The sequence below is a fragment of the Equus quagga genome, chromosome 1, assembly GCF_021613505.1.
Source record: "Equus quagga isolate Etosha38 chromosome 1, UCLA_HA_Equagga_1.0, whole genome shotgun sequence".
Classification (NCBI taxonomy): Eukaryota; Metazoa; Chordata; class Mammalia; order Perissodactyla; family Equidae; genus Equus; species Equus quagga.
Window position 1 is genome coordinate 182,471,328 of NC_060267.1, and position 22,504 is coordinate 182,493,831.

At 44.2% G+C, this 22,504-nt stretch overlaps 2 protein-coding genes across 8 annotated transcripts in view; one reads left to right on the forward strand and one right to left on the reverse strand.

Annotated features, from left to right (window-relative positions):
* MED12L (mediator complex subunit 12L) overlaps window positions 1–22,504 on the forward strand; it is a 297,559-nt gene that overhangs the window by 118,299 nt on the left and 156,756 nt on the right. The window lies entirely within an intron of this gene.
* P2RY14 (purinergic receptor P2Y14) overlaps window positions 1–22,504 on the reverse strand; it is a 49,525-nt gene that overhangs the window by 3,235 nt on the left and 23,786 nt on the right. Inside the window, exons 1-3 of one of the 7 annotated variants that reach the window (XM_046661150.1) lie at window positions 19,167–19,224; window positions 18,581–18,657; window positions 2,819–2,920 (exon numbers count right to left, since the gene is read on the reverse strand). The exons of 1 other annotated variant lie outside the window; for it this stretch is intronic. Coding sequence is in view for 1 of the 6 variants with exons in the window: in XM_046661143.1 (XP_046517099.1) it covers window positions 19,167–19,272 (106 nt within the window). In the remaining 5 variants the exon portion in view is untranslated. 5 more of the 7 variants (XM_046661171.1, XM_046661161.1, XM_046661189.1 and 2 more) reach the window with 5 other exon arrangements.

Consider the following 22,504-nt stretch of genomic DNA (forward strand, 5'->3'; position numbering starts at 1 on the left):
TTAGCTCAGGACTAATCTTCCTCAAGCCAAAAAAAAGAATATGGCTACTAAAATTTAAAATTACATATGTGGCCTGCATTGTATTTTTATTGGACAAGGCTGTCCTAGCTATTACCCAGAACCTTCTTTTGTTAGGGAGTGCTCTGCATTCTTCACTGATGTCAGACATGCTGATTTAGGGCACAGGGAAGATTAGAGCTGATTTGAAAGAGTGTTTGCTACATCAAAGCGAATGTTACTGCCCATCTTAGATATAATAGTCGGTCCTCGCTCCCAGAACCAAGTCCTCCTTGGTCAGACCCCCGCTTCCTTCGCCTCCAGTGTGAGTTCCTGCGCTGTCCTGAACCCTTGTGCCCCCTCGTAGGTTCTGTGATTTCTCTCAGCTCAGACCTTTGCGCAGACTTTCATTTGTGTGGAAAACTCTCTCAAGACCTTGTTGGCTGGCTGTCTTCTCTTCGTCCTCCAGGCCTCAGCTTGAATGTGCTTCCTTTACGGAAACCGCCCCCGCTCCCCCACCGCCCCGGCTGTGGGGTGGTGGACGGGGTGTGAGCCCCCTTGTGTGTGTACTCACACTTCTGTGCTTTTCTCCTGTCACTACACCCGTCCTCTGGCTGCACGCTTGGCTCTGAGCAGAGGAGTTTGTAGTCATTTGCTTCTTTCTAGGTGTTCTGTGGCCTGTTTCATAGTTTAGATGGAAAGCGAAGGGGCCACGTTTCCTACTTTAAGCTGTCTGCTGTGGCAAAGAGTCCGTGTGCAGTGAATTTAGACTAGATAGTGTCTCGTCCCCTGATAGTAAGATGCGGCTTAGTCTAAGAGCCAGTGTCACAGAACTTGAGAGGGTGCGTCCTGCCCTGTGCTCCCCGGGGTCCCAGTGCTGGGGACTCCACCATGTCAGTCACTGTGATGCGCTGCTCATGGTAGGTAGGCACTCAGTAACTCTTGGGATCACAGGAGTGTAAAATGTAAAATTTTGAAAAATGTAGATGTTAACCCATTTTGAAGAAGAGAGCAATATTAACTATGTAATATATAATTATATAGTGAAATAGTGAAGAATTTCCAGAAATGTTGGAGAGTCAAAGTCCTTCCTGTTAGAAACTTACCAGAAGCCACTATATATAAGAAATAGTGAAGAATTTCCCAGAAATGATTTAGGGAGAGCCACAATTCCTTTCCTTAGGAAATCCGTATAAAGACGTTTTCTCAGAGTCTGTGACTTAGGTGCTTTTGAGCTGCAATATGTCTGCATGTAGCCTGATGCTGTGGTTCCAGAACTGTGTTCTCAGATTCCCAGAAGCGTTGAGAATCTGAGCAAGATGCCCTTGTGACTAGCATCCCTGCTGCCTCCCTCCTCACTTTGAGATCGATAGAAGGGGCTGGCTGACCCAGGTAAACTTCTAGAGCAGGTCTGCCTTCTGAAGCGGAGTCAGTGCTCAACACTTGCTTGGGTCTTTCCCCTCAAACATTGTCTTGCGATTTTGGCCCATTTTTAAGCCGTCGCAGGTGGTGGAAATGTTGGGGCATGCTGGTTGAGGGAGAGGCAGGGTGTCATTGCTTCTGTGCTGCTGTCTGGTTGGCCACTCCACAGGAGTCATGAGCGAAAGGCAAATCTGAGACAATTTGGTAGTAATTGTCAAGCTTTTAAATACTTTTTCTCAGCACTGGAGTTGACAGGAGGGCGTTGTGCCCTCCAGGTACATATTTTGCTGTACTTGGTTTTGGTGTCTCAGAGCGTGGCAGCCTTTTCTACCCTGATAAGGGTGGAGAGCGGTGTGAAAAAGAAGCCGTCGTAAGGCAGCTGCAGCAGGTGAGGCCAATTCTGTACTGAGCCCAAAAGGCACAAACATGTGTTGGGTGAAAAACGGGACAAGATCATAACCGAGTTGTGTTACTTTGACCTTGTCACATCTGCCACGTCTCCTCTCCTTGTCTTTAGTACAGAGGATTGAATGTCCTGGTAAAGGGACCTATGGAAACTCCAAGTCATTTCACAGATGGAGGAAATAGTCACATACTGATGCTGATTTTATACAGTAACCCCAAAATAAGCAAGAACCAAATGAATCAGAAAGGCAACAAAGTCCGTCTTGGTGTGACCCAGCAACGCTCCCTTCCCTGCCCCAGGCTCTCGGTCGAGTCATTATTTCTAAGAGCTTGCTCCAGCCCGTTAAGGATGAGGGTCAGGCAGTGGAAGAAAGAAAGGAAAAAAACAGGAAAAGGACCTCTGGACGATGAGCAATTGGAAAAGTGGGCATTCTGGTGAGCCGGTTTGTGGAGGTATAGCCAGCCCATCCCACAGTAGTTATTTTTGAGATTCTCTCTTCATTTCTGTAGTGAAAGTGGTCATGATGTTAACCTTCAGGCTTCGGGAATGTAAACAATGCCCCCTAAATTCTTGAGACTATATTTAAGAAAGATTTCTGTATGTGGCAAAACTTTTTAAAAAAAGGATACTTAACAGAGTACGTCTTCAGCTTCCCTTAGGTGGAACGCTTCCTCGTTCCACAAATGTGGGTAAAGGAGAAGGAAACGGCCTGTGTGTCTGTATGGACCGGCCCTTTGGGTCTTTTGTAACATAATTAAAGATGGAGTGGAATGGGATGCGTGAAACCAAAGGGCAGCTAGTAACGTGTGAAAGGAGCGTGTGGATCACGGTCGCTGAATGTTTTCTCATAGGTCCTCACACGGGGACCTATTTCTCTCTATACAAGAATGGCAGACCACCTTCCACCCTTCTGATTGTGTGCCATAATTCTACGTTCTCTGAAGAAGAGAAGAGATTTCTTCCTAACATTTTGATGAGGGTTTTTTCAATTACCTTGAACAGATTTTGTATAATATGAGGTTTCCTTTCAATGAAGTAGTTTAGCCCAGTGAATGCTTGTCATCTCAAAGTAGCCAGTGTTTCTTCACTAATGATCTGTATTGTAGGAGAAAAATGAAGAATTAATTAGGTTAAATGAACACCAGAATGTTTTTACTGGAGAAGTGTGTGGTAGCAATGTACTCACTTGTTAAATTCGGCCTTTATAATTGTGAAATGTTTCAACATGACCGTTTGGTGTTTCATGGTACTTGGTCTTGGGTGTCAATATTGATGATGATGGATTTGGTTGTGAACTCCCACGGCAGCCTTATAAACTCTGTACTTGAGAGTGTTGGACGGGAAGTGTTTTTAGTTATCGGTTTATTTTTTGCCCTGTGGATACAGATGCTCAAATCAGTTTTTTAAATTAGTGAAGTTAACAATTGATCATTTTAGCCAGGAAATCATAGGGAGGATTTTTTTGGTTTAAAAACCTTCACACTGTGGATATTTTGGGCCAGACAGTTCTTTGCTGTGGAGGACTGACTTCTGCATTGTGGATGTTTGGCAGCGTCCTTGGCTTCCGTGTACTAGATGCCAGTAGCACCATGTCCTCAAATTGTGACAAAATTGTCTCCAGGCTTTGCCAAATGTCCTCTGGGAGGCAGAATCACCCCTGGCTGGTAACCACCGGTCTGCTGATGCTCAGGTGTGGCCTTTGTGACAGCTGCGTCGTCTGACAGGAGGAGGAGGAGTTTGGCAGAATGCTGGTTGCATTTGCTTCTGCCTTCGTCTGTGTTGCCACCTTTCTGAATTCTTTAAACTTGCACGCCTCACGCTTTAATGTGCATCCAGACTATCTGGGGATCTTGCTAAAGACTCAGACTTCACAGGTCATATTGATGCTGCGAGCTTGATGACTCTCTTGAGTAGCAAGTTTTTTTCAGACCCTGTACACAGGGGACATTTAATAAATGTTTGGTGAGGAGGTTAAAAAGCTTGTTTTTCTTTGCTCTGGTTGGGACTCCAGATAGGGAAAAGTTACATTATAGGTAGCCCTGAAATCTAGGATCTTTCTCAGAGTTTATCCATTACAGATTTCATCAGCATAATCCTATCCTTGTGGTCTCCTGGAAATGTAAATAGATATTTTATAGATATCTACTTGAGAGCAAGTGTTAAAGAACATCTTATATTTACGTAGAATGTTCCTCAAAGGTTATCAAGTTCTCTTTAGAAATAAAGCAGAGAGATTAAGTTCTCCGTGGAGTGATATTGTACGTGATGCAGGGCAGTACTGGACACATCCTGATCGGGACGATACAGTCCAACTTCAGGACGTGCTTACTCCTGGGGAGGGAAGGGATGGTGCAGGGTGGCTGTGCTCCAGCTGTATTTGTGGCATTTCATCTCGTAAATTCTGAAACAACTCTGCCTCAACGTTGCCATCAATTGACCCTGGGCGATTGGGTGCATTGGTGTTACCGACATTAGTTTCAGTACTTTTATTTTTATATATTTGAACTGTTTCATAATTAGAAATAAAAATGTTTGTGGAGGATGGACTGCTTTCAGATCCCTCTTTCATCGGCACCTGCCTGTGATGAGCACTTCCTTCCTGCTCCTTGTTCAGTCCTTGTCAAGGGACAATCTGGTATTTCTTCTCCCTGCTTCAAGTCCAGACGTCATGAGCTTGAATCTGAGGTGCCCACACCTTTTCGTGTGAGGTAAGTATTTGTTTCTAGATGATTCTCATATCAGTAGAAAAGGGTTCCGGTGTGTGATCATCAGACATGAGCTAAACCTACTGGAGCTTTTTCTCAGTTTTGCTGATTTTATCTCCCCTGCCCTAACATGGAACTTGGTTTTCTTTTCCCTTTTTGGTGCCAATGTGTGATGTTTTAGACGGTTTCCAGAGCAGGTAGAATGGATTGAATAGAAAGGGGATTGATGTGTGGGCTGCTTATTCAGTCCTGCAGTTTGTAATATTTTATGTTATTCAATACTTTATGACATAGTTTATATTTTTAAAATATTTTATACTATTCAATAATATTGATTAATTCTAAGTCTGTCCTCAGCCTCCTGGCCATTCTTATTCCGTGGTCGGCTGCATGCTTTAGAACTCCCTGCACCCTGACTTATGGTCCTGCCTCTCCCTCAGCCCTGGGTCCTTAGGGTGCTCGCGCAGTGTCCTCTGCTTCTAGGTCGTGGGCCTATCTGGGAGGAAGTCATCACAAGTGTGGCTGTTGATTTCATAGAAGTGAGTATTCTTTCTCAGTAACTGACCACCCCTAGCTTCTCGGAAGCCTGATTCTTGCGTGGCTCCTTGTCAGCACCACGCAGTGGCTCTCTAACCCGTCAGCTCTCCATGGCCCGTCTGGCCTACACTCTCTCTGGGCTCAGCCATGAGACTCTCACTTTCTCCTTTAAGCAGAAGAATGAACCCCTCTTATTTCCCTTCATCACCCTGAGGACGCGCCACAGTCCGTACACTCCGCACAGGCTGCAGGGACCTCATTTCTAAATTTATCACCCTTTGAGTACTCAGAAGTTGTCTCTTTCCTGACTTCTCTGCTGTACTTGATGCGATTTCCGCTTGTTGAAATCTTCAGTTCTTAAGGTACATTGTAGCCTTGGGCTCCTGTATATCCCTGATCTTTCTTCCTTTGCCAGGAGCTTTTGTTCCTTTGCTCACTAAATCCATCAGAACGTGTTTGTGAGGCACGGTGGGGATACATGAGCCACGGGGAGCTCATAGGAAGCTCCCATTCTCAGGGGAGGCTGAACAGAGTGGTACTTCTGGGTACAACAAGGGGCTCTCATAGTAGGAAGTGACAAAGGAACAGAGCAGCAAGCACCTAAACCAGCTTCAGGAATGGTGGTATCAGGCCAGCAATCTTGGATCACATGACAGTGAAGGTTGATTTGATTTGCCTCACGTTTCTTTCTCCTGCACTGATGTCCAAGGAGGGGCACAGAATCGGACTGTTCGTAATGGTCACGAAAACAAGTGACGTTGACTGCTAGGTGGTACAGTGTCTGCTCCGGGTGGAAGTGCAGGTCTGCTCCCTGTGGCGTGGGTGCCACACGCACGTCCCCTCGGCCCGCTGGCAGCAGGAGGGTTCCACTGGCTGCTGCTCCTCACCTTGGGCTGGCTTTCTCTGCGGCAGACATGAGCTCTTGAGAAGATCTGACTTGGTCCTCCTAACTGCAGGCCACTGTGGCCCACTGACTTCACTTTCAGTTAGAATCTAGGCCAGTGATGGACATGCTTTAATTTAGTGTAGGATTGGGTGAATGCTCTGGTCGCGTGCTGCAATTGAGAAGCTGTGCTAATTACACTAGAAGTATCTGCATGCTCCTCTTAGGCATCTGAACTTCCTCTTCCACCAAAGCATAGGCTCAGCCCTGTCTTGGCTGCCAGGCCTTCCTCCTGGGCCGGCCTATTCACAGACTCTAAAACTCACGAAGATCAAAAGTCTGTGTTTCGGCTGCAGACAGAGCCAAGCTTTGATTATGTGTGACCATGGGCGGTGGGTTAGTATGGATACTAAATGGAAAAGGCCCAAATCTAGTCTTTACCTTTAATTCTAACCACTTCCCTTAAAACACTTTTAGCAGGATTCGTAGCCAAGTGTGGGACAGGCACATCCAAGAACCTGGGTCTGTCCTCACGTCTTGTGCTTATGCAAGCAGATCATGGAAGCTGCTGGAAGAGGGCAAGGTGGCACAGGGCAAACTTTTGGGGCCATGACCATGGCCAGCCATCACTAGCCTCTCTACCAGCTCCTGCGTCTGGATTTTCAGGATGGATTTGTGGTGACTTTTCACCTGCAGTCTGGGGTTCAGGCTTTGGGAAAGCCCAGGGTTTCTCAGCCTTGGTACAGCTGACGTTTTTTGGGTTCCAGGTCTTTGTGGGCCTGCTATCTTGTGCACTGTAAGATGTTCAGCTGCATCCCTGCCCTCTGTCCACTAGGGGCCAGTAGCACCCCATGATTTATGACAACTGAAAATGCAGACATTTCTAAATGTTCCCAAGTCGAGAACCACCAGAATAGTTCCTTTCTGGTAGGTATGTTTGGTATCATTTGATATGGAAAGGGAATTTCGTCAGCTTTGTTGTTGATGCCCAACCTAATAACTCATCAGCAATAAGTCACTCACATGCCAAGGTCTAGGAAGGTGAAGTGGGCTTTATTTACTGCTCTGTTGGAATAGTGGGCAGACAGAGAAGCATAATGATTAAGAGCATGCATGTTGGATGCCGTGGGCCTTGGTTAGAGATATGGCTCAAGTTCTTAATAGCTGTGATATTGGGATAGTTCCTAAGTGCCTCTGTGTTTCAGTTTTTGTGTCTCTAAACTGAGGGAGTATTAGTAGCTGCCTCGCAGGCTCCTGTTCGTGTAGGAATCAAATACCTGGTGCCTGGCAGTGTGTGGCTCAGATGGAACATCGTGGGTTCAGGGGGTGAGAGTAGAATGATCAGATGTCTCTGGAACTCCCGCCCTGGCTCCGGCTCCCACACCCTTCCCCACTTCTCTCGTGGTTCTCAGGTTGATGTTCTTCTGCACTGAAACGCAGGGCAGCAGGACGCACGGTGGACCCTTGGCAAAGTGCTCGGACCTCCTGGGGCGTGTGGCCCAGCGTGCTCCCACGGGGCATGGGGAGGGAGGCTGTGCTGCTTGTGCTCTCTGTTCTGTCACAGGAAGCACCACCCAACCATGCGGAGTACGAGTCAGGTCCACAGGGTTTCAGGCTCTCACTCGGCAGTCCGCATGAGCCTGAATCTCCGGTGAGAGCGGCTCAAGGTGTGAAACTCTCCTGTCCTCAGGGTTTGGGGAGCTGATTCCTGTCCCTATCCGGAATCAGGTTCAGCTGCTTGGATCCCTGGCTTTTTTCTGGCCTCTTCTTCTGCAGCATTGTTTTGGAATACGTGGTTCTGTTCCCTGGGGCCAGGCAAGGAAATGCATCTCTGACCTCTTTTTGCCTCTCGGATGGTGTTTGCAGTCCTCAATTAGGCAGGCGGTACTCAGATCCCCAGATCCTGGGGTCAAGGGCATTAATGGGTACCACCTTGCTCTGGGGATGGGGAACAGAGATTCATTTCTCAGAAGGTCACAGCTTTGACTACTTAGCCAAGTATCAACCACTTGCGTGTTTGTTCCAGCTTCAGCCTCACAAAGCCAACGGAGAGGAGTATAAATATCTGGGACTGTCGGTGGGAGTGGGAATACTGCAGAGAAGGGATCCTCATACACTTTACAACCTAAAATTTTATGTACTTCATACCTGTTGGAAGAATCAGTACCCTTCGATTTTAATAAGCTATGTTGTGACAGTTACTTATGAATTGGGCAGTTCTTAAATGAGTTTGTATTTGATTAAACACAGCATGTGACAGTAAAGCCACTATTTTCATTTCAAAATGAGTAGGACTTAAACGTCAAGGATGTACTTTACGCGGCTTAAAGCTGGCGCCCAGCGTGCACATGAAAGACCTGTGCTTTTTCTGAGTCCTTCAGGTTGGGATCCGTTGTTGAATATACGTGTCCTTTTTAGGCCATTCCATTTGTGATTATTTCACTTTCCCAAGGGATTTCGTTATAAGCCAGTCAAGTACTTTATAGGAAAGTTGTCTTGTGTCTTGCCATGTCCCGTGGGAGCTGTCAGATGCCGTTTCATTATTGCCTGAGGTGTAATGCCCATATGTAAAACATTCTGATAATAACAGGTGCTCCTTCCCATCTTTTCTGTACATTACTGCTTTTCTCTTTTGTATTTTCAGTCTCTCTCTGTCTACCTCTTCAAGGTGTAAACCCGCCCAAGTCTTTCAAACAAAGAGAAAACCTATAGATCTAGACATTGTGACACCCCAGCAGCTATAAACTTGGTCAAGCCTTTTCTGTCTTGAAATAACAAGCCTCCTGTAGGTGGAGAAGCAGTGCTCCATCCTCGGTATCAGTGCGCACATCGGCTTTCTAAGCGTCACTGCTCACGAGCAGGAACCAGACTCCCTGGAGAAGTGGCTGATTTCACCTCAGGCCCGGGGAAGGCATAGGTGAATTGAGGTGTCTTGTTGGCAGAAAGCAAGGAAGCGCTCAGACCCATGGGGAAACGTGAAGAAGGCCACGGAAGCGGAGCTGGGGGCACCTCTAAATTGGACAATTTAGATACCGACAAGGATGACAGTAATAGATGAAAATACTCTGAAACACGAACCAAATTTGGGAGTTGATAGTGATATTAAAAATACGGATAAAAATGAGAGGACGAAGATGGGGCAGCTCTCCTTTACAGAAGAATGCCAGCTAGAAAATGTAGGAGGAATGATAGAATTAGAAAGTCACCCTTTACAACCTCAGTATAATAATCGATTTGGGCAACAATCTTCAAGTGACTGTGAAAAGCCATTCGGTGAAAGGTTGTGGGAGAACCACACAGTTGTCCTTCGGTATCCGTGGGGGATTGGTTCCAGGACCCCCGGGGATACCAAAATCCACGATGCCCAAGTCCCTCATACAAGATGGTGAAGTATTTGCATATAACCTACGGACATCCTCCCATATACTTTAGATCATCTCTGGAGTACTTATCATGACTAATGTAAATGCTGTGTAAATAGTTGTTATACTGCATTGTTTAGGGAATAAGGACAAGGAAAGAAGTCTATACGTGCTCGCACACACGTAACCATCCTAGGCCTTTTGATCAAAGGTTGGTTGATTCTGTCTGTGGATGTGGAACCCGCGGACACGGAGGGCCAGCTGTATTCCACTCTGAAGGCATCATTCCCACATCATTTAGAATAATAAGGAAAAAGTACCTTTTCAATAGGAATATCTGGCCGTCACTGAATGATCAAACTCTCCAAAAATGGGATAACTTGACGTATTGTGCCTCCTGCTATGATTGAATTAGATGTACACAACAGACCTTGTCAAAACAGTAATCACGGATGAAGAGTCGGACAAATTCAGAGTATGGAACATTCTGCAAAACAACCAGCCTAGACTCTTTAAAAAACCAATGCCACGAAAAGCAAACATGCTGGGTGGGAGGGAGCAGTTCTGGATCAAAAGAGGCCAAAGAGAAATAATAGGAGTGATCTGTGCTGGTGACTGGGGTGAGCAGAGGGGAGAGCCACAGAAATGGTTCTGGGACAATCGTGTGAGTCTGAATACAGACTCTATATGAAATTACTGAATTGATCTTAATCTTCCTAGGTATGATGCTGCTATGACGCGGCAGGAGAATGTTCTTGTTTGTCGGAGATGCATGTTGAAGTGTTCAGGAGGGAAGGGCCGTGATTGCCTGCAACTTATTTTCAAAATGGCTCAGTAAAATAGAGTCTGTGTGTGTGTATGTGTACTTGTGTATACATGTACTGTTTGCATGGTCTGTATTACATACAGCGTATCTGCATACACGTGTGTGTCTGTAGGTGTATATGAATGTATGTGTGTATCAGTTTTGAGGCCGGGTCCTGAGCTCGGTGCCTGACACAGCAAACACATCACAGCCATCTCTGGACTTCTCTTCCTCCTGACCTTTCCTTCTCAGGTACCTTTGGGAGCTCCTTGCCTATCCTTAAAATTGGTGTTTCTTTTTCTGTTCTTGGCTGTCTTCTTTTCTCTTTCTACCTATTCTTCTAAGTCAAAGTAATCTTTACTTAAAACGTTGTTTTAAACCATCATCTATGAAACAAACTTTTCCTTTCTTCCATCAAATACTCTTTTGGCACCTGTTCTCAGGCAGTGTTCTTGGGCTTGAGGGTGAAGCAGAAAACCACCAACATCGCCCCTGCCCTCTCGGGGTCAGAGTCTGGTGGTTCTGGCACCCGAGCAGCCTCGTGTCCTCCTCCCCACCGCCACCTCCGGTTCCTGCAGTTCTGGGGCCCTCCCAGCCCTGGGTGCTGAGGAGCCACCTGCTTTCCCGCCACAGGGCAGCGCTGTCCCACCTGCCCTGTCAGTCACACCTCATCTGCAGCCACAGCTGTGTCTTGTCATCTCTTCCACTGTCATCACATTTTATAACAATAACTGCCGAATATTCATTGGGAACTTTACCTTGCCCCAGATATGGGCAATGCTAATGGATTTCATTTTTTCTTTTTATTGGAATACTTGATCCTTTGAAAAGAATTTATGTCACATAAGCTAAAGCACAACAAAAAGAACGCAGTGCCGCACTGAGAGCCAGCACCCCTCCAGCATCTCCCGCTGCATCCTCCCCGGGCTGTCAGTGCTCCTCCGCCCGGAGGTGACCCTGTCCTGAATTCTGTTTTCCATTTCCTCCCTTTTAAAATGAATGATTTGAATCCACAGGAACATACCTTCCATTGTACAAATTGTTCACGCTGTATGTATTCTACCAGGACTTCTTTGTATCCCATGCTCAGCATTATATTTCTAAAGTCCAGCAGTTTGGAAAAGGAATTGGAAATATTTAGAAAAGAGGGACGTTCACTCACCCGATGGCTGAGCATTTTAATTCCTGGGTATGCGCCCTAGAACACTCTCACAGGGGCATGCCCAGGATCACTTGCAAGGATGCTTGTAGAAACACTGTTTGAAATAGCAAAGATGTGGAAATAGCTCAGATGATTACTGACAGGAGAATGGGTAAAAAACACATCATTTATCTTGGGACATTTTACGTAACAGTGAAAATGAATGAACTACAGCTATGCGCTCTTAAATCCTCAAGTTGCCCCGAAGAGAGAGAAGTAAGCCCATTTTATAGTTGAGGAAACTGAACTGTAGGGAGTGTGAAGAAATTGTCCACTGTGCTGCTGCTGGGATGTCGTGGAACTGAGATGTGAATGCAGGTCGGTGCCATTCTGAAGCCTTAACCTCTAGGGAGTATCCTCTCCTATTGGAAAGACTTGCTTTTGTTAGCTTGTCTGCGCTGCTGCGTGGAGAGAGAACTTTGTATTTTCATCCAGTCCAGCAGGTGGTTCCTGGTAGGTGTTGGCTGAGTTTCTGATGGAGGACCTTATTTTACGCAGGAAGAAAGCAGGTGAAGGGAGCTTAGTGGCTTGAGCAAGTTCCTGAGGTGGTAACCAGAGCGCCTACGACCACGGCCCAGCTCTTCCACGCCCTGTGACTAAGCGTCTAAGCTGTAGGGTCTTACCCTGGTTTCATGCCTCCCCTCTAGAGGGTCCTGGGAGGAGCCTGGCAGATCCCATGTCAGCATAACTTGGATTATCACTGCCCTGGTCCAAGCACCTTGTCTGGGGCCTGCATCGCTCTCCCAGTGGACAGCAGCGGCCACTCCTTGCCTGTGGGACTCGAATGTGAATTTGTCCAGCCTGAAGCAGCAAAGAGGCCAGCACCCTTTCTTTGATCTCTTGGATGTCACTGATGTGATTAACTTGTGGAACAGGTCCAGGTGTGTTTGTGTGTGGGGGGCACGGGGGAGTGTGGAGTGTGGAGAAGGCCAGCCAGTGAGTATTTGGTGCCCTTGGCAGGTAAACCAATATTTGTTGTAAATATAGATTATTGTTGTGCTACTTAGGTATTCTGGCCCAGTGGGACAAAAATTGAAAACAAAGTGCAAAGCTGAGCTGCCTAGCTCTCCCCTGAGCTCTTCCTGTCTGTCACTCATGACCACTGAGCTCTGAGCAGTGCATGCCTTTTCTCTGCCCCAGGAACCCATGAGGGGTCTCTGGTCCTTTGTAAACGGGTGGGGCTGTTGGCAGGGGTCTGGAGCAGGACCAGCTGAGTTTTGTCCAGGCTGCGTAGGAGCAGCTGGAACACCCAGGTGGATTTGTTTCACGCTGTCTCCATGGTGATGGTGCAGTCCAATTCTGTTAAGGTCTAGAGCACAGCCCTGAGGCGGGTCCTGGTCCCGGAGGCCTGGCTTCTGTCTCATTGCCCTGCTCAGGGAGGCCGCCTCGCTGGTCTCTGTTCAACGTCTCCTCCTCGGGGAGGCCTTCCCTGCTCGCGGGTCTGATGTAGCCATGCCCTGCTCAGCACTCCTGCCTCTCCCCATGTTTTATTTTCTTTATAGCTGTCTTCAGTATTTAGAATAATATTTATTTTTAAACTTATTTCCTCCCCCCTTCTTCTGGCGTACACCTCCCTTAGAGGTCAGCTTCATGAGAACAGAACTTATTCCCTTTGTTGCTGCATTAGTGCGCGGCTCGTATAGCAGACATTCAGTAGATACTTTCTGAGTTTATGAATGGATCTATTTGTTCAAATTTGGTCAAGTTAAGGACTTCATTTCCTTTATTCTCAAATGATGAGTCTTTTACAGTTTATTCTGAATTGTCACTTTCTAGTGTGCAGTGGGTTAAAATGCATAGATATCTTTATTGATCTTTGGTGCATATAGTTGATTGACTATAATCTTTGATTTATGATATATTCTTGTGCAAAGTTCATGCAAGATTGACTTTTAAAATTCTTTTTTTGTTAGTTTTTTTTTTAATAGGAAGATTGGCCCTGAGGTAACATCTGTTTCCAATCTTCCTCTTTTTTTTTTTCCTTCCCAAAGCCACAGTAAATAGTTGTATATCCTGGTTGTAAGTCATTCTAGTTCTTCTGTGTGGGACGCCACCACAGCATGGCTTGATGAGCTTCATCAAGGTCTGTGCCCAGGATCTGAACCTCGAACGCCAGGCTGCCGAAGCGGAGAGTGCAAACTTAACGTTTGGCCATGGAGCCGGCCCCTTATTTGGTTAGTTGTAATCATGTTAATAATTTCTCTCAAACTCAATAACCAAAACAAAAGCCAAGACACTGACAGTAATAAGCTCCATGTGACTGAATGCTCTACCCTCTCCCCCACCTGCCATCTCCCTGGTCACTTTCATTCCATGTACCCTGAGTCCTGTTTTCTTCATTCTCTCGCTGTCTTGTTTTATATTGTTTCATAACATCTATGTGAGTCCTAAAAGTGTATATATGTACATGTTGTATGTATATATGTATGTATGAAATTGTGTTTTTTAAAGACCATCTGCAATCTTTTAGTGATTTTATATGTATCATAGCACATGACGTCAATCCATGTTACTGAGTGTTGCTGTAACTCATTTGTTTTGGTGACCGTAACATTCTGTGGTCAGAGCCTATTACTATTCATTCACTAAATTTCTTGTGTTTGGGATGTTTCCAGGTTTTTGCCCTCGTGAATCATGCTGAGATGCATGTCCTTGTTGTCTCGTGATGAACATGTGAGAGAGTTTCTTTTGGGTGTAAATCTAGGAATTAAATTGCTGAATCATTGGGTAATAATGCCAAACTCTCTGTCAAGGTGGCTACACCAATTTATGCTCCTTCCAGTAACGTATCAGGATTCTGTGGGTGTAAATCCTCTCCAACATTTCATTTTCTCAGATTTCTGACTTTTGCTTGTGAAATGTTACTACACTGTGGCTCTGGTTTGCCTTTCTGTGGTCATTGATGAAATAGCCTCTCCTCATGTGATAACTGGTCGTTTCCAGGAAATGTCTAGTCATATCTTTTGCTCGTTTTTTTCTCTTGAATTCTTTGTGCTGTTGTTGATTTGTAGAAATTCTTTGAATATTGTTGGTAGGTGCTTTGTTGGGTTTATGTATTGTGAATAGCATCTCCCAGGCTGTAACTTTTAAAACTTATATTTTGTATACTTTTAAAAGTATATATACTTTTTGGATTTTATAATATATATATTATAATAATATAAAATATAAAATATATATAATATATATAATCATATAAAAGTATATATACTTTTAAAAGTATATTTTGATAAACAAGTTACTCATTTCAATATAGTCAAATTATCATTTTTTTCTTTTTGAATTAGTGCGTTTTTGTATCATAAGAAGATTTTCTTATTCCAATCTAAAACAGTGGTTCTCACAATATGGTCTGTGGAAGCATGGGGGGCCCTGACACCCATTCAGGGGGCCATGAGGTCAGCCTCACTTTTAAAAGAACACTAACATGTTACTTGCCTTTTGCACTCACTCTACTGATATTTGCACTAATGATGTAAAAGCCAAGGTTTGTACAACAAACCCGTGGTTTTTTCAACACAAATCAAGGCTAGGTATCCAGCTGTCCTGTAGTCATTGCATACCTTCCCACCGTGCATTCTTAGTGAACAAAAAAAGAAAACAAAAAGCCAAGTTCACTTAAGACTGTCCCTGATGAAGTAATATATATTGTTAATTTGGTTAAATCTTACCCCTTAAGTATGTATCTTTTAAATATTTTATGTGACAGAATAGGAATTGTGTGTAAAGCACTTCTGTCGCATGTGACAGTTGTATAGAGGAACGACACTTGAGGATTGAGTTGCAAGCTGAGTTAAATGCTTTTTGCATGGAACACAGTTTTTACTTGAAAGAATGATAGACAAACTACAGTAATTCACACTTGGGTATTTGGCAGACATTTTCTCTAAAAGAACTGTCTAAGGCTTCACGGCAAGGAAAACAATAGCAATATTTGTTGGCAATGATAAAATTCAAGCTTTCAATCAAAGTTAGAATTTTGGAAAACTTGCTTCTCCCACTGTGAACTTGACGGCTTTCCAGTACGTAGACTGAGATGACTGCCGATATTAACATGATCTTTTGATACTATATGAGGAAAAGTATCTGTGCTTCAAAGTTCTGCCTGAATGTCTATCTCCAAATGACTAGTGAATGTATAATGTTATAAAATGTAGCACGGGCAAAAGATTTATAAAGGATTTTCATGTAACAAAAATATTCATTGATAGGGTTTTAGATTCCACATTGCAACCAACCTTTAAGAAGCCACCGCTTGTTGAGTTTTGGTGTGATATCAAAGAAGAAAATCCAGAAGGCTATTAAAATACCCCTCCCTTTTCCTACTGTGGATCTGTGTGAGACTAGATTTTCTTCGATTTATTTTAACTAAAATAACATTTTGAAACTGATTGAATACAGAAGTGGGTGTGGAAATCTAACTGCCTCAGGCCAGATGGTAAAGAGATATGTAAAAATGTAGAGCAATGCTATTTTTCTAACTAAAACTTCTTTTGAAAATATAATTGTTTCATAAAAATGTGTTATTCATGTTAACTTGTGATGCTATTTTAAACGAATTAAAAATAAATATTTTATAAATTTCATAATTTAAATTTCTAATATAATAATATTGGTAGATATAACTTACACAAACAAAACCTCTTTCAGCTCGTCATTAGTTTTTAAGAGTGAAAGGGATCTTGAGACCAAAAGTTTGAGAATCCCTGGCTAAAATATACTTATCTATATTATCTAATAAGTTTCCTTTGGGATTAGTTTGCTTATTTTAATGTGTCAGCCATTAATCTATATGTGTACTGGACAGTATATGGCCTGTCTATAAATACTGAAAAAGGATAGCAGATCTTTATGAAGAGTAATTAAATTTAAAAAATATGTAAAACTTCCCAGTCTATCATTATAACTCCTACCGATCACATTTCTTTCATTTTTTTCTTGAGGTTTTTGGTTGTCTATTTGTTTGATTATCCATCCATCTGCCGAACATGTGGATTAAGCAAATCATAACCCTCACGTCCTTCTCTGACCTCTTTCTCTGTGAGACCACTGCCCCTGGGGCTCACGGCCTTGGAGCAGATCTCCAGGCTCCTAAGCTGTCACGGCCCCATCTGGCCAGGAAGGACTGGCCTACTTGTTACAATGTAGTCCCTCAAGGTAGTTGGCACTCACTGGGCATGTGTTGACAGACATGCATTACTTCCATCCTGGCACGATGCCCAGTTTTCTTTGCAATGATAGGAGGTAAACTGCGAGAAGCATTCATTTCCCCTTATCTTGTGATTTCTTTTTTGGCCCCATGAGTGTCAGATTCTAAGTTAAGAAATTTCCTGAGGGATTTTGCTCTTGGCCAGTATGACCTCTAACTTAGTAAGTTATTAGAGGGGTGGGGGAGGGAGTCCATTTTTCCTGAAGGGCTGCCGTGTGCCAGGTTCTAGCGTGTCCCAGCTAGCACCTCAGCAGCTCTCTGGGGTGATAGGTTTAGCATGATGTTTGCAGGTGATAGGACAGGGGAGAATCAAAGAGGCGAAAGAGCTAAGAAGCAAAAGCATGTAACTCAGGGTCACAGTTCAGATTCAGCTGTTTATCTGCAAAGTGCCTGTTTTGTTCCTCCATGTGAGATAGGCTCTACAAAAATCTGAGTCCTCACTAATATTGACTATGTTAGACGATGTGATTATTGCCGTTGTTGTGTAAACAGCTAGTTAAGGGGGGGGGGAGCAGTCCTGGACCCTCTTGTATCTCCGACTTGTATTTATGTATAAATCACAATGTTTATTGGATGCATTCCTCCTCTTAGGTTATGGAGACAAGGTCGGGTGGGTGAAAGGGCGCTGGATTTGAAGCCAGATGACTTTTTCTTTTAAGCCCCATCCTTGGCCTTTATAAGCTGATTATCTTGTTTGAGTCACTGAACCTCTCTGGGCCCCAGTTTCCTAGTTGGTAGAACAGAGCCAATAATAGAAAGTCTTTCCCAGTGTAGTTTGGCTACTGGAAACACCCAATTTTGATCACAGTATCTGTGCAAGGCTTTTGAAGCAGAGGATTGTTCCTCTGGGAATAATTAGGAGTCCTGGATCTCATGTCATATAAAAATGATGTAAATTATCATTATTGGTGTTCTCCTTACCCCTTGGCCTCTTGGGCCGCCCTTTGAGACTTGTGTCTTTTCTTTTTTATTAGGTTGAGTTGTATAAAATTGCTGATCTTTGACTATTTTTTTATCTCCCAAAAATGGCAATTTCATATGGTTAATGCTAGTCCATTTAATTGTTATTAGTAAAATTACACATGAATGATTAAAAAAAAAAATCTGTCTAATTGTGCCAAAGGGCATATGACAAAAAGCCAGTGAGCCCAGATCTTGGTTACATTTTCCAAGATCAACTTTCACACTGGATTTTCCCCTCGGGCTGTCTTGATGACACGGTGACCCCAGCAGCCCGTAGAGCGCTTTGTGCTGAAGCAGGACTGGGGGCCATGGAGCCTCTTCCCCTGGAATGGGTGGGACTGCTGAAGGGAAGGAGGAGTTGCAAATGCTAGCGTGTTCATTGTAATGATGTGAAGTGGGAGCTCTGTCTGTGTGTCTAAATGTTTGTGTGTCTTTGGAGGTGGATATATTTTTCCCGTGAATGCTTTCTTTAAGTGGGAAGAACTAGCAAGAAAGTTGGTAGGTGTAAAAACAAGTTAGAAAAGGACTTAGGAGGTTGCAGTTTCTCCATTTAGAGAATCATTTAGGAAGAGTCATAGCTTTTAAAAAATTATAAATTTAGTGATTTAAAAAATTTTTTGGTGGCAGAGTGGAGAGGGGCTTGTGGTTGGTGAATCACCCCCCAAATCTCTGGCTTCCTTCAATTGCAGTGTTCTTACAATCTCTCCAGACAATGGGGCCCTTTAAAAAAAGGTTGTCTTTTTCCTTTTGGTGGCAAAATAAACTGGAGTGAATTCTAAGCACGAATTAAGTTTTAAAATTATCTATTAGTCTAGATTTTATGGAATTTTACTGTTGAATTTCTAGGAAAACAAAGAATAGAGTAAGTTCCACGAGTTGTATTCTTTGTCTTTGCTGTCCACAAATTAAAACTAGAAATGCTGTGAATGCTTGATATTTAAATGTTAGTGAAATCTCAGAGGAGGAAACCAGAAGTCAAGAACCAGGCGCGTGAAAATCAAAACCTAAGACGTTAATAAAAAACTAAAACAACAACTAGGAGGCTTATTAGATTCTTTTTTCTTGCCTTTGAAAATCAGTTGCAACTCACCATTAGATGCACACCACCAGCCCAGGCTTCCAGCTCCGGGGGAGACGCTAGATGCTTCCTTCCACGATGTATTTCACCTTTGGTTTCAGTTCTTAGTGAGGTTGTGGCTTTTTGTGCTCTTAAACCAAACCTCCTTTTTTTTTTCCCCTTCTTTCTCCAGCATTTTAGTCTTTTATTGGACTCCCTTAGCTCTGAGGATTACGTCATAACCCAGCTGTGTCAGTGCTCTCTGTCATTTCCAAAACTGACTAACTTCCTGTTCCAGGTCTACACAACACTGTCTTATATTTTACAAGCTATAAGTTTACAAATTTTTAAAATAAGAAGTTCCTAAAGCCTAATGCACGAGCCCACGGAAGAAAACCCCGCGTCACGCAAGTAGAGAACGTTTACAGGGAAGAGCTAATTGGACTCAGTTTAGTCTTTGAACTTGGAAAAGTCAAATCTCTCCTGTAAATCTATCACTTCTCATTCCAGCCATTAAAAAAGAGAATGCAGGACGTTAAGAGCACAAAAAGCGATTTTACGTTGGAATCACAAATCTTCTTTAAATATATTCTGCATCGGATGGACTTTTCTCACTCACCAGCTTTTCCAGGCTCCCATGTTCTCTGTAGGCAAGATTGGATCAGCGACTGAGCGCAACATCTGATGTGGAGGGAGGTGTATTTTGCGTTCTGCCTGGGCTGCATGTGTCGACCAGTGGGAAGTGCTGCATTAGCTCTCAAACCAAAGCATTTAAAGTGCTCTGTGAAATGTTGACATCTCGCCAAAGGCTTGAGTGCCAAGCACTTAGATGTCCACTCCTCTTTGGAGCCCTGCTCTGCTCTGTGCTTGTATATGCTGGGTCTGCCTTGTGCTTAAGGTTATAAATTACCCCAGTCCTGAGCAAACAGTAAGTGATATGAAACTGGGTACAGAGAGAGAGGGGAGAGCGGCCGAGCACGGGAGAGCTCAGCCCGCTGCAGGCTGGATCTTTCCCATGCTAGCTGTGACCTCTTCCTGTGAAGCTGTTGTAGAAATTGCTGCTATATTTATCTGGAAGTATTTCCGAGTTGTAATTCACATGACTTCAACTAACTTCTTGAAACTTGTTGCAAAACTGAAAAATACTTGAGAGCAAAACAGAGCAGAACATTTCCCACTTTGAGTAGCAGGGGCAGAAGTGGGGAGGCTATGTAGGCGGGTGCACCCCTGAGAGTCGTGATCAGCAGAGGGCAAGACAACTGTCAAATGAGAAGAGAGACTGCGAGAACCCCAGAGCTGTCTCCCTGGACGTGGGGCGTTTCCTTCTCCAGCCCTACCCTGTTCTGCGGGTGGACTTGGCGGTACGTGGCCTCCTTCAGCTGTTAGCCTGAGGCATTCCTGACCTTGAGTTGACGCTGTTGGGTCTCCTCGTCTTTCCTCAGGTTATCCCTTCCTCTTGGATCTGGTTTTGGGGCGCCCTGTTTGGCCCCAACCTCTGGGTCATCTCCTTAGTTAACAAGCGGTTGCCGGGATCTTTACCCTCACAGAATCCCCTGGATTAATGGAGTCCTGATTCATCATTCAGGAGGAAGGGCTTCGTCTCCTATGTTCTGTCTGCTTCAGACCCATCCAGGTTGGACCCATATCATCAACTTTACTCGTTTCACCAGTTTCTTTCCCTTTGTCTTAGGGTAGCACGCTCATTATCAATCATGCTTATCATTATCAAACAAAATGAAACAAAAACTCGCAAAGCTCCCCCTTGTCCTGAAGTCCCTTTTATTTGCTGCCACAGTCTACTGGTCGCCCAAGCTGTAAACCATTAAGTTCTCCTTCACTGGCTCGTCCTTCCCTATCCAGTCAATCACCAAAACCTGATTTTTTTTTAATGCCCAAAGATTGCCTGTCTATGATTCTCACCAAGCCCAAGGTCATGTTTGCCTGTGCTCCCTGCCTCAGTCTATTCCCCACCACAGTGTCTGCCCTCCGGTCACCCTGAGAGGGACCCTCTAAGATATACGCATGGCCAGGTCCTTTTGGGGGTCCCTGTCACCTACAAGACAAATTCGTGCTGTTTGGTCTGGCAGACCCAGTGCTGCATAGTGCGGCCCTGCCCATCGAGTGCTGCTCCTGGTCTTGAAATTCATCTTCCAGCAGCGCTGCCCTGTCTAAGCTTCCTGTGGTCTGCACAGTTCCCGCTCCTTGCTGGGCTTGTGCCTTCGCCCTGCCTGCAGTCACTCTGGAATAATTCTCCTCTCCCTTCATGTGGTACATTCTGCATTTGAACTGTTTCTCTAAAATTCTAGCCATTCGTGTCCTAGCCTCTCAATTTTTGTTATATCCACACGCCATCTGCTCTGTTTATATCTGATTTTTGTTTACATGGAATCACCTGAAAAATTAAATGTTAGGATTCACCCTAAGCAAGCATATCTTTGAAATTACAGATTTTATGCGTTTATGTTATCTTTTCATTAAAATAATGACATAGCTGTTCAGTGAATTTGTCTGGGTTCAGTTTATCCTGAGTATTTCTCAGACCTGGGGAAACACTGCTTTCAGGTGCTGTTCCACCCACCTGTCCTCTGGGAAGCTGTTTCTGATCTGCCTCCTCACTGTTAGCAAAAATACTGTCTAGCCTTCCTTCCACCCATTCTTATATCCGTCTGTTCATCTATTCAACCGAGTACTATTTATTAGTCACCTGCTGGATGCTGGATGCTGTAGGCCCCTGGGGGTGTAACCATGAGAGCTTAATCTGTGTTTTGAATTGCTTGCCCTGTTTCTCCCAGCTGGATCAGGAACTGTTGAAAGCAAGGGCAAGATCTTGTCAGTTTTGTATCTTCAGCGTCTATCATGTTTACTCATGGAATTAAAAGAATACAAAAGTCAGGATGTGTTGATTTGTTAATTTTCTCTTTCTTCCAGGTTTTACTTAAAAGACTCGGTCTGTTTCATAAATGAGACTTCTAAACATTGGTGAAGGCCACAGTAAAAGTTAATATGCTGACTTTTATTTTTGAAGATTTGTGATCCCTGATATAAAAATAAACTGTCTTTTATTAATATTCAGTTTGATATGCAGGAATAGCTTTGTTTGTTTGTAATCTGGTAATTGCTAGAACTAGCTCAGATACAAAGAAACCTGGAGTCAAATGTGTGTATATTTTAACCCAAACCAGTACTTGAGGCTGTGTGGATCAAACTTGGTTCAATGTATTGGATTAAATAGTGAGTGTAGCACAACCAGAGGCACTCACAACTAGGTATACAACTATATACCGGGGGACTTTGGGGAGAAGAAGAAGAAGAAAAAGAAGAAGAAGAGGAAGAAAAAAATAATGATTGCAGTGTTGAAACCAACAAGTACTACATGGGAATGCCAAAGGGCAAAAGTTGTTTTTCTTTGGTTAGAGGAATTTGTGCGTTTATAATGGCATTTGTTCTATTTTGTGAGCTGAAGGGAGAGTGGAGGAACCGGAGACTCAAATCTCTAAGGCTTATGAGTTCAACAGTCTTGGGGAATTAAAAGAAAGAAGTGTTAACAGAATCCACTGGCACAAAGCTAAGGACCTGGGGAAACTTGGGGGCGTGGCAGGAACCCCGAGTTCAGTGGAGACAGATGTCAGTGTCTGGCGTTTGAGAGACTGTCTGCAGTGAAACAGGCCAGTCTAAGTGTGGAGGGTGGATTCTTGTACACTAGGTAACTGCAGAGGCGCGCCCCTTTTCACTGTGTTCAGGTTCATCATGTCTTAGTTTCGCACTGTGCCAGAAACCACTCAGCTAATTGTCGCAGGAGGTTCCCCATGCCCACACTCTGCAGGTTGAAGTCGTGCACAGCAGCAGGAGACGTGCGCTTCCATGGGGCTGAGGACACAGCCCATCTCCAAACACACCACCTGTCCTCTCTCCTCTGGCCTTTGTTGGGTCGTTGCCTCCACCGGGAGTGGGCTTTCT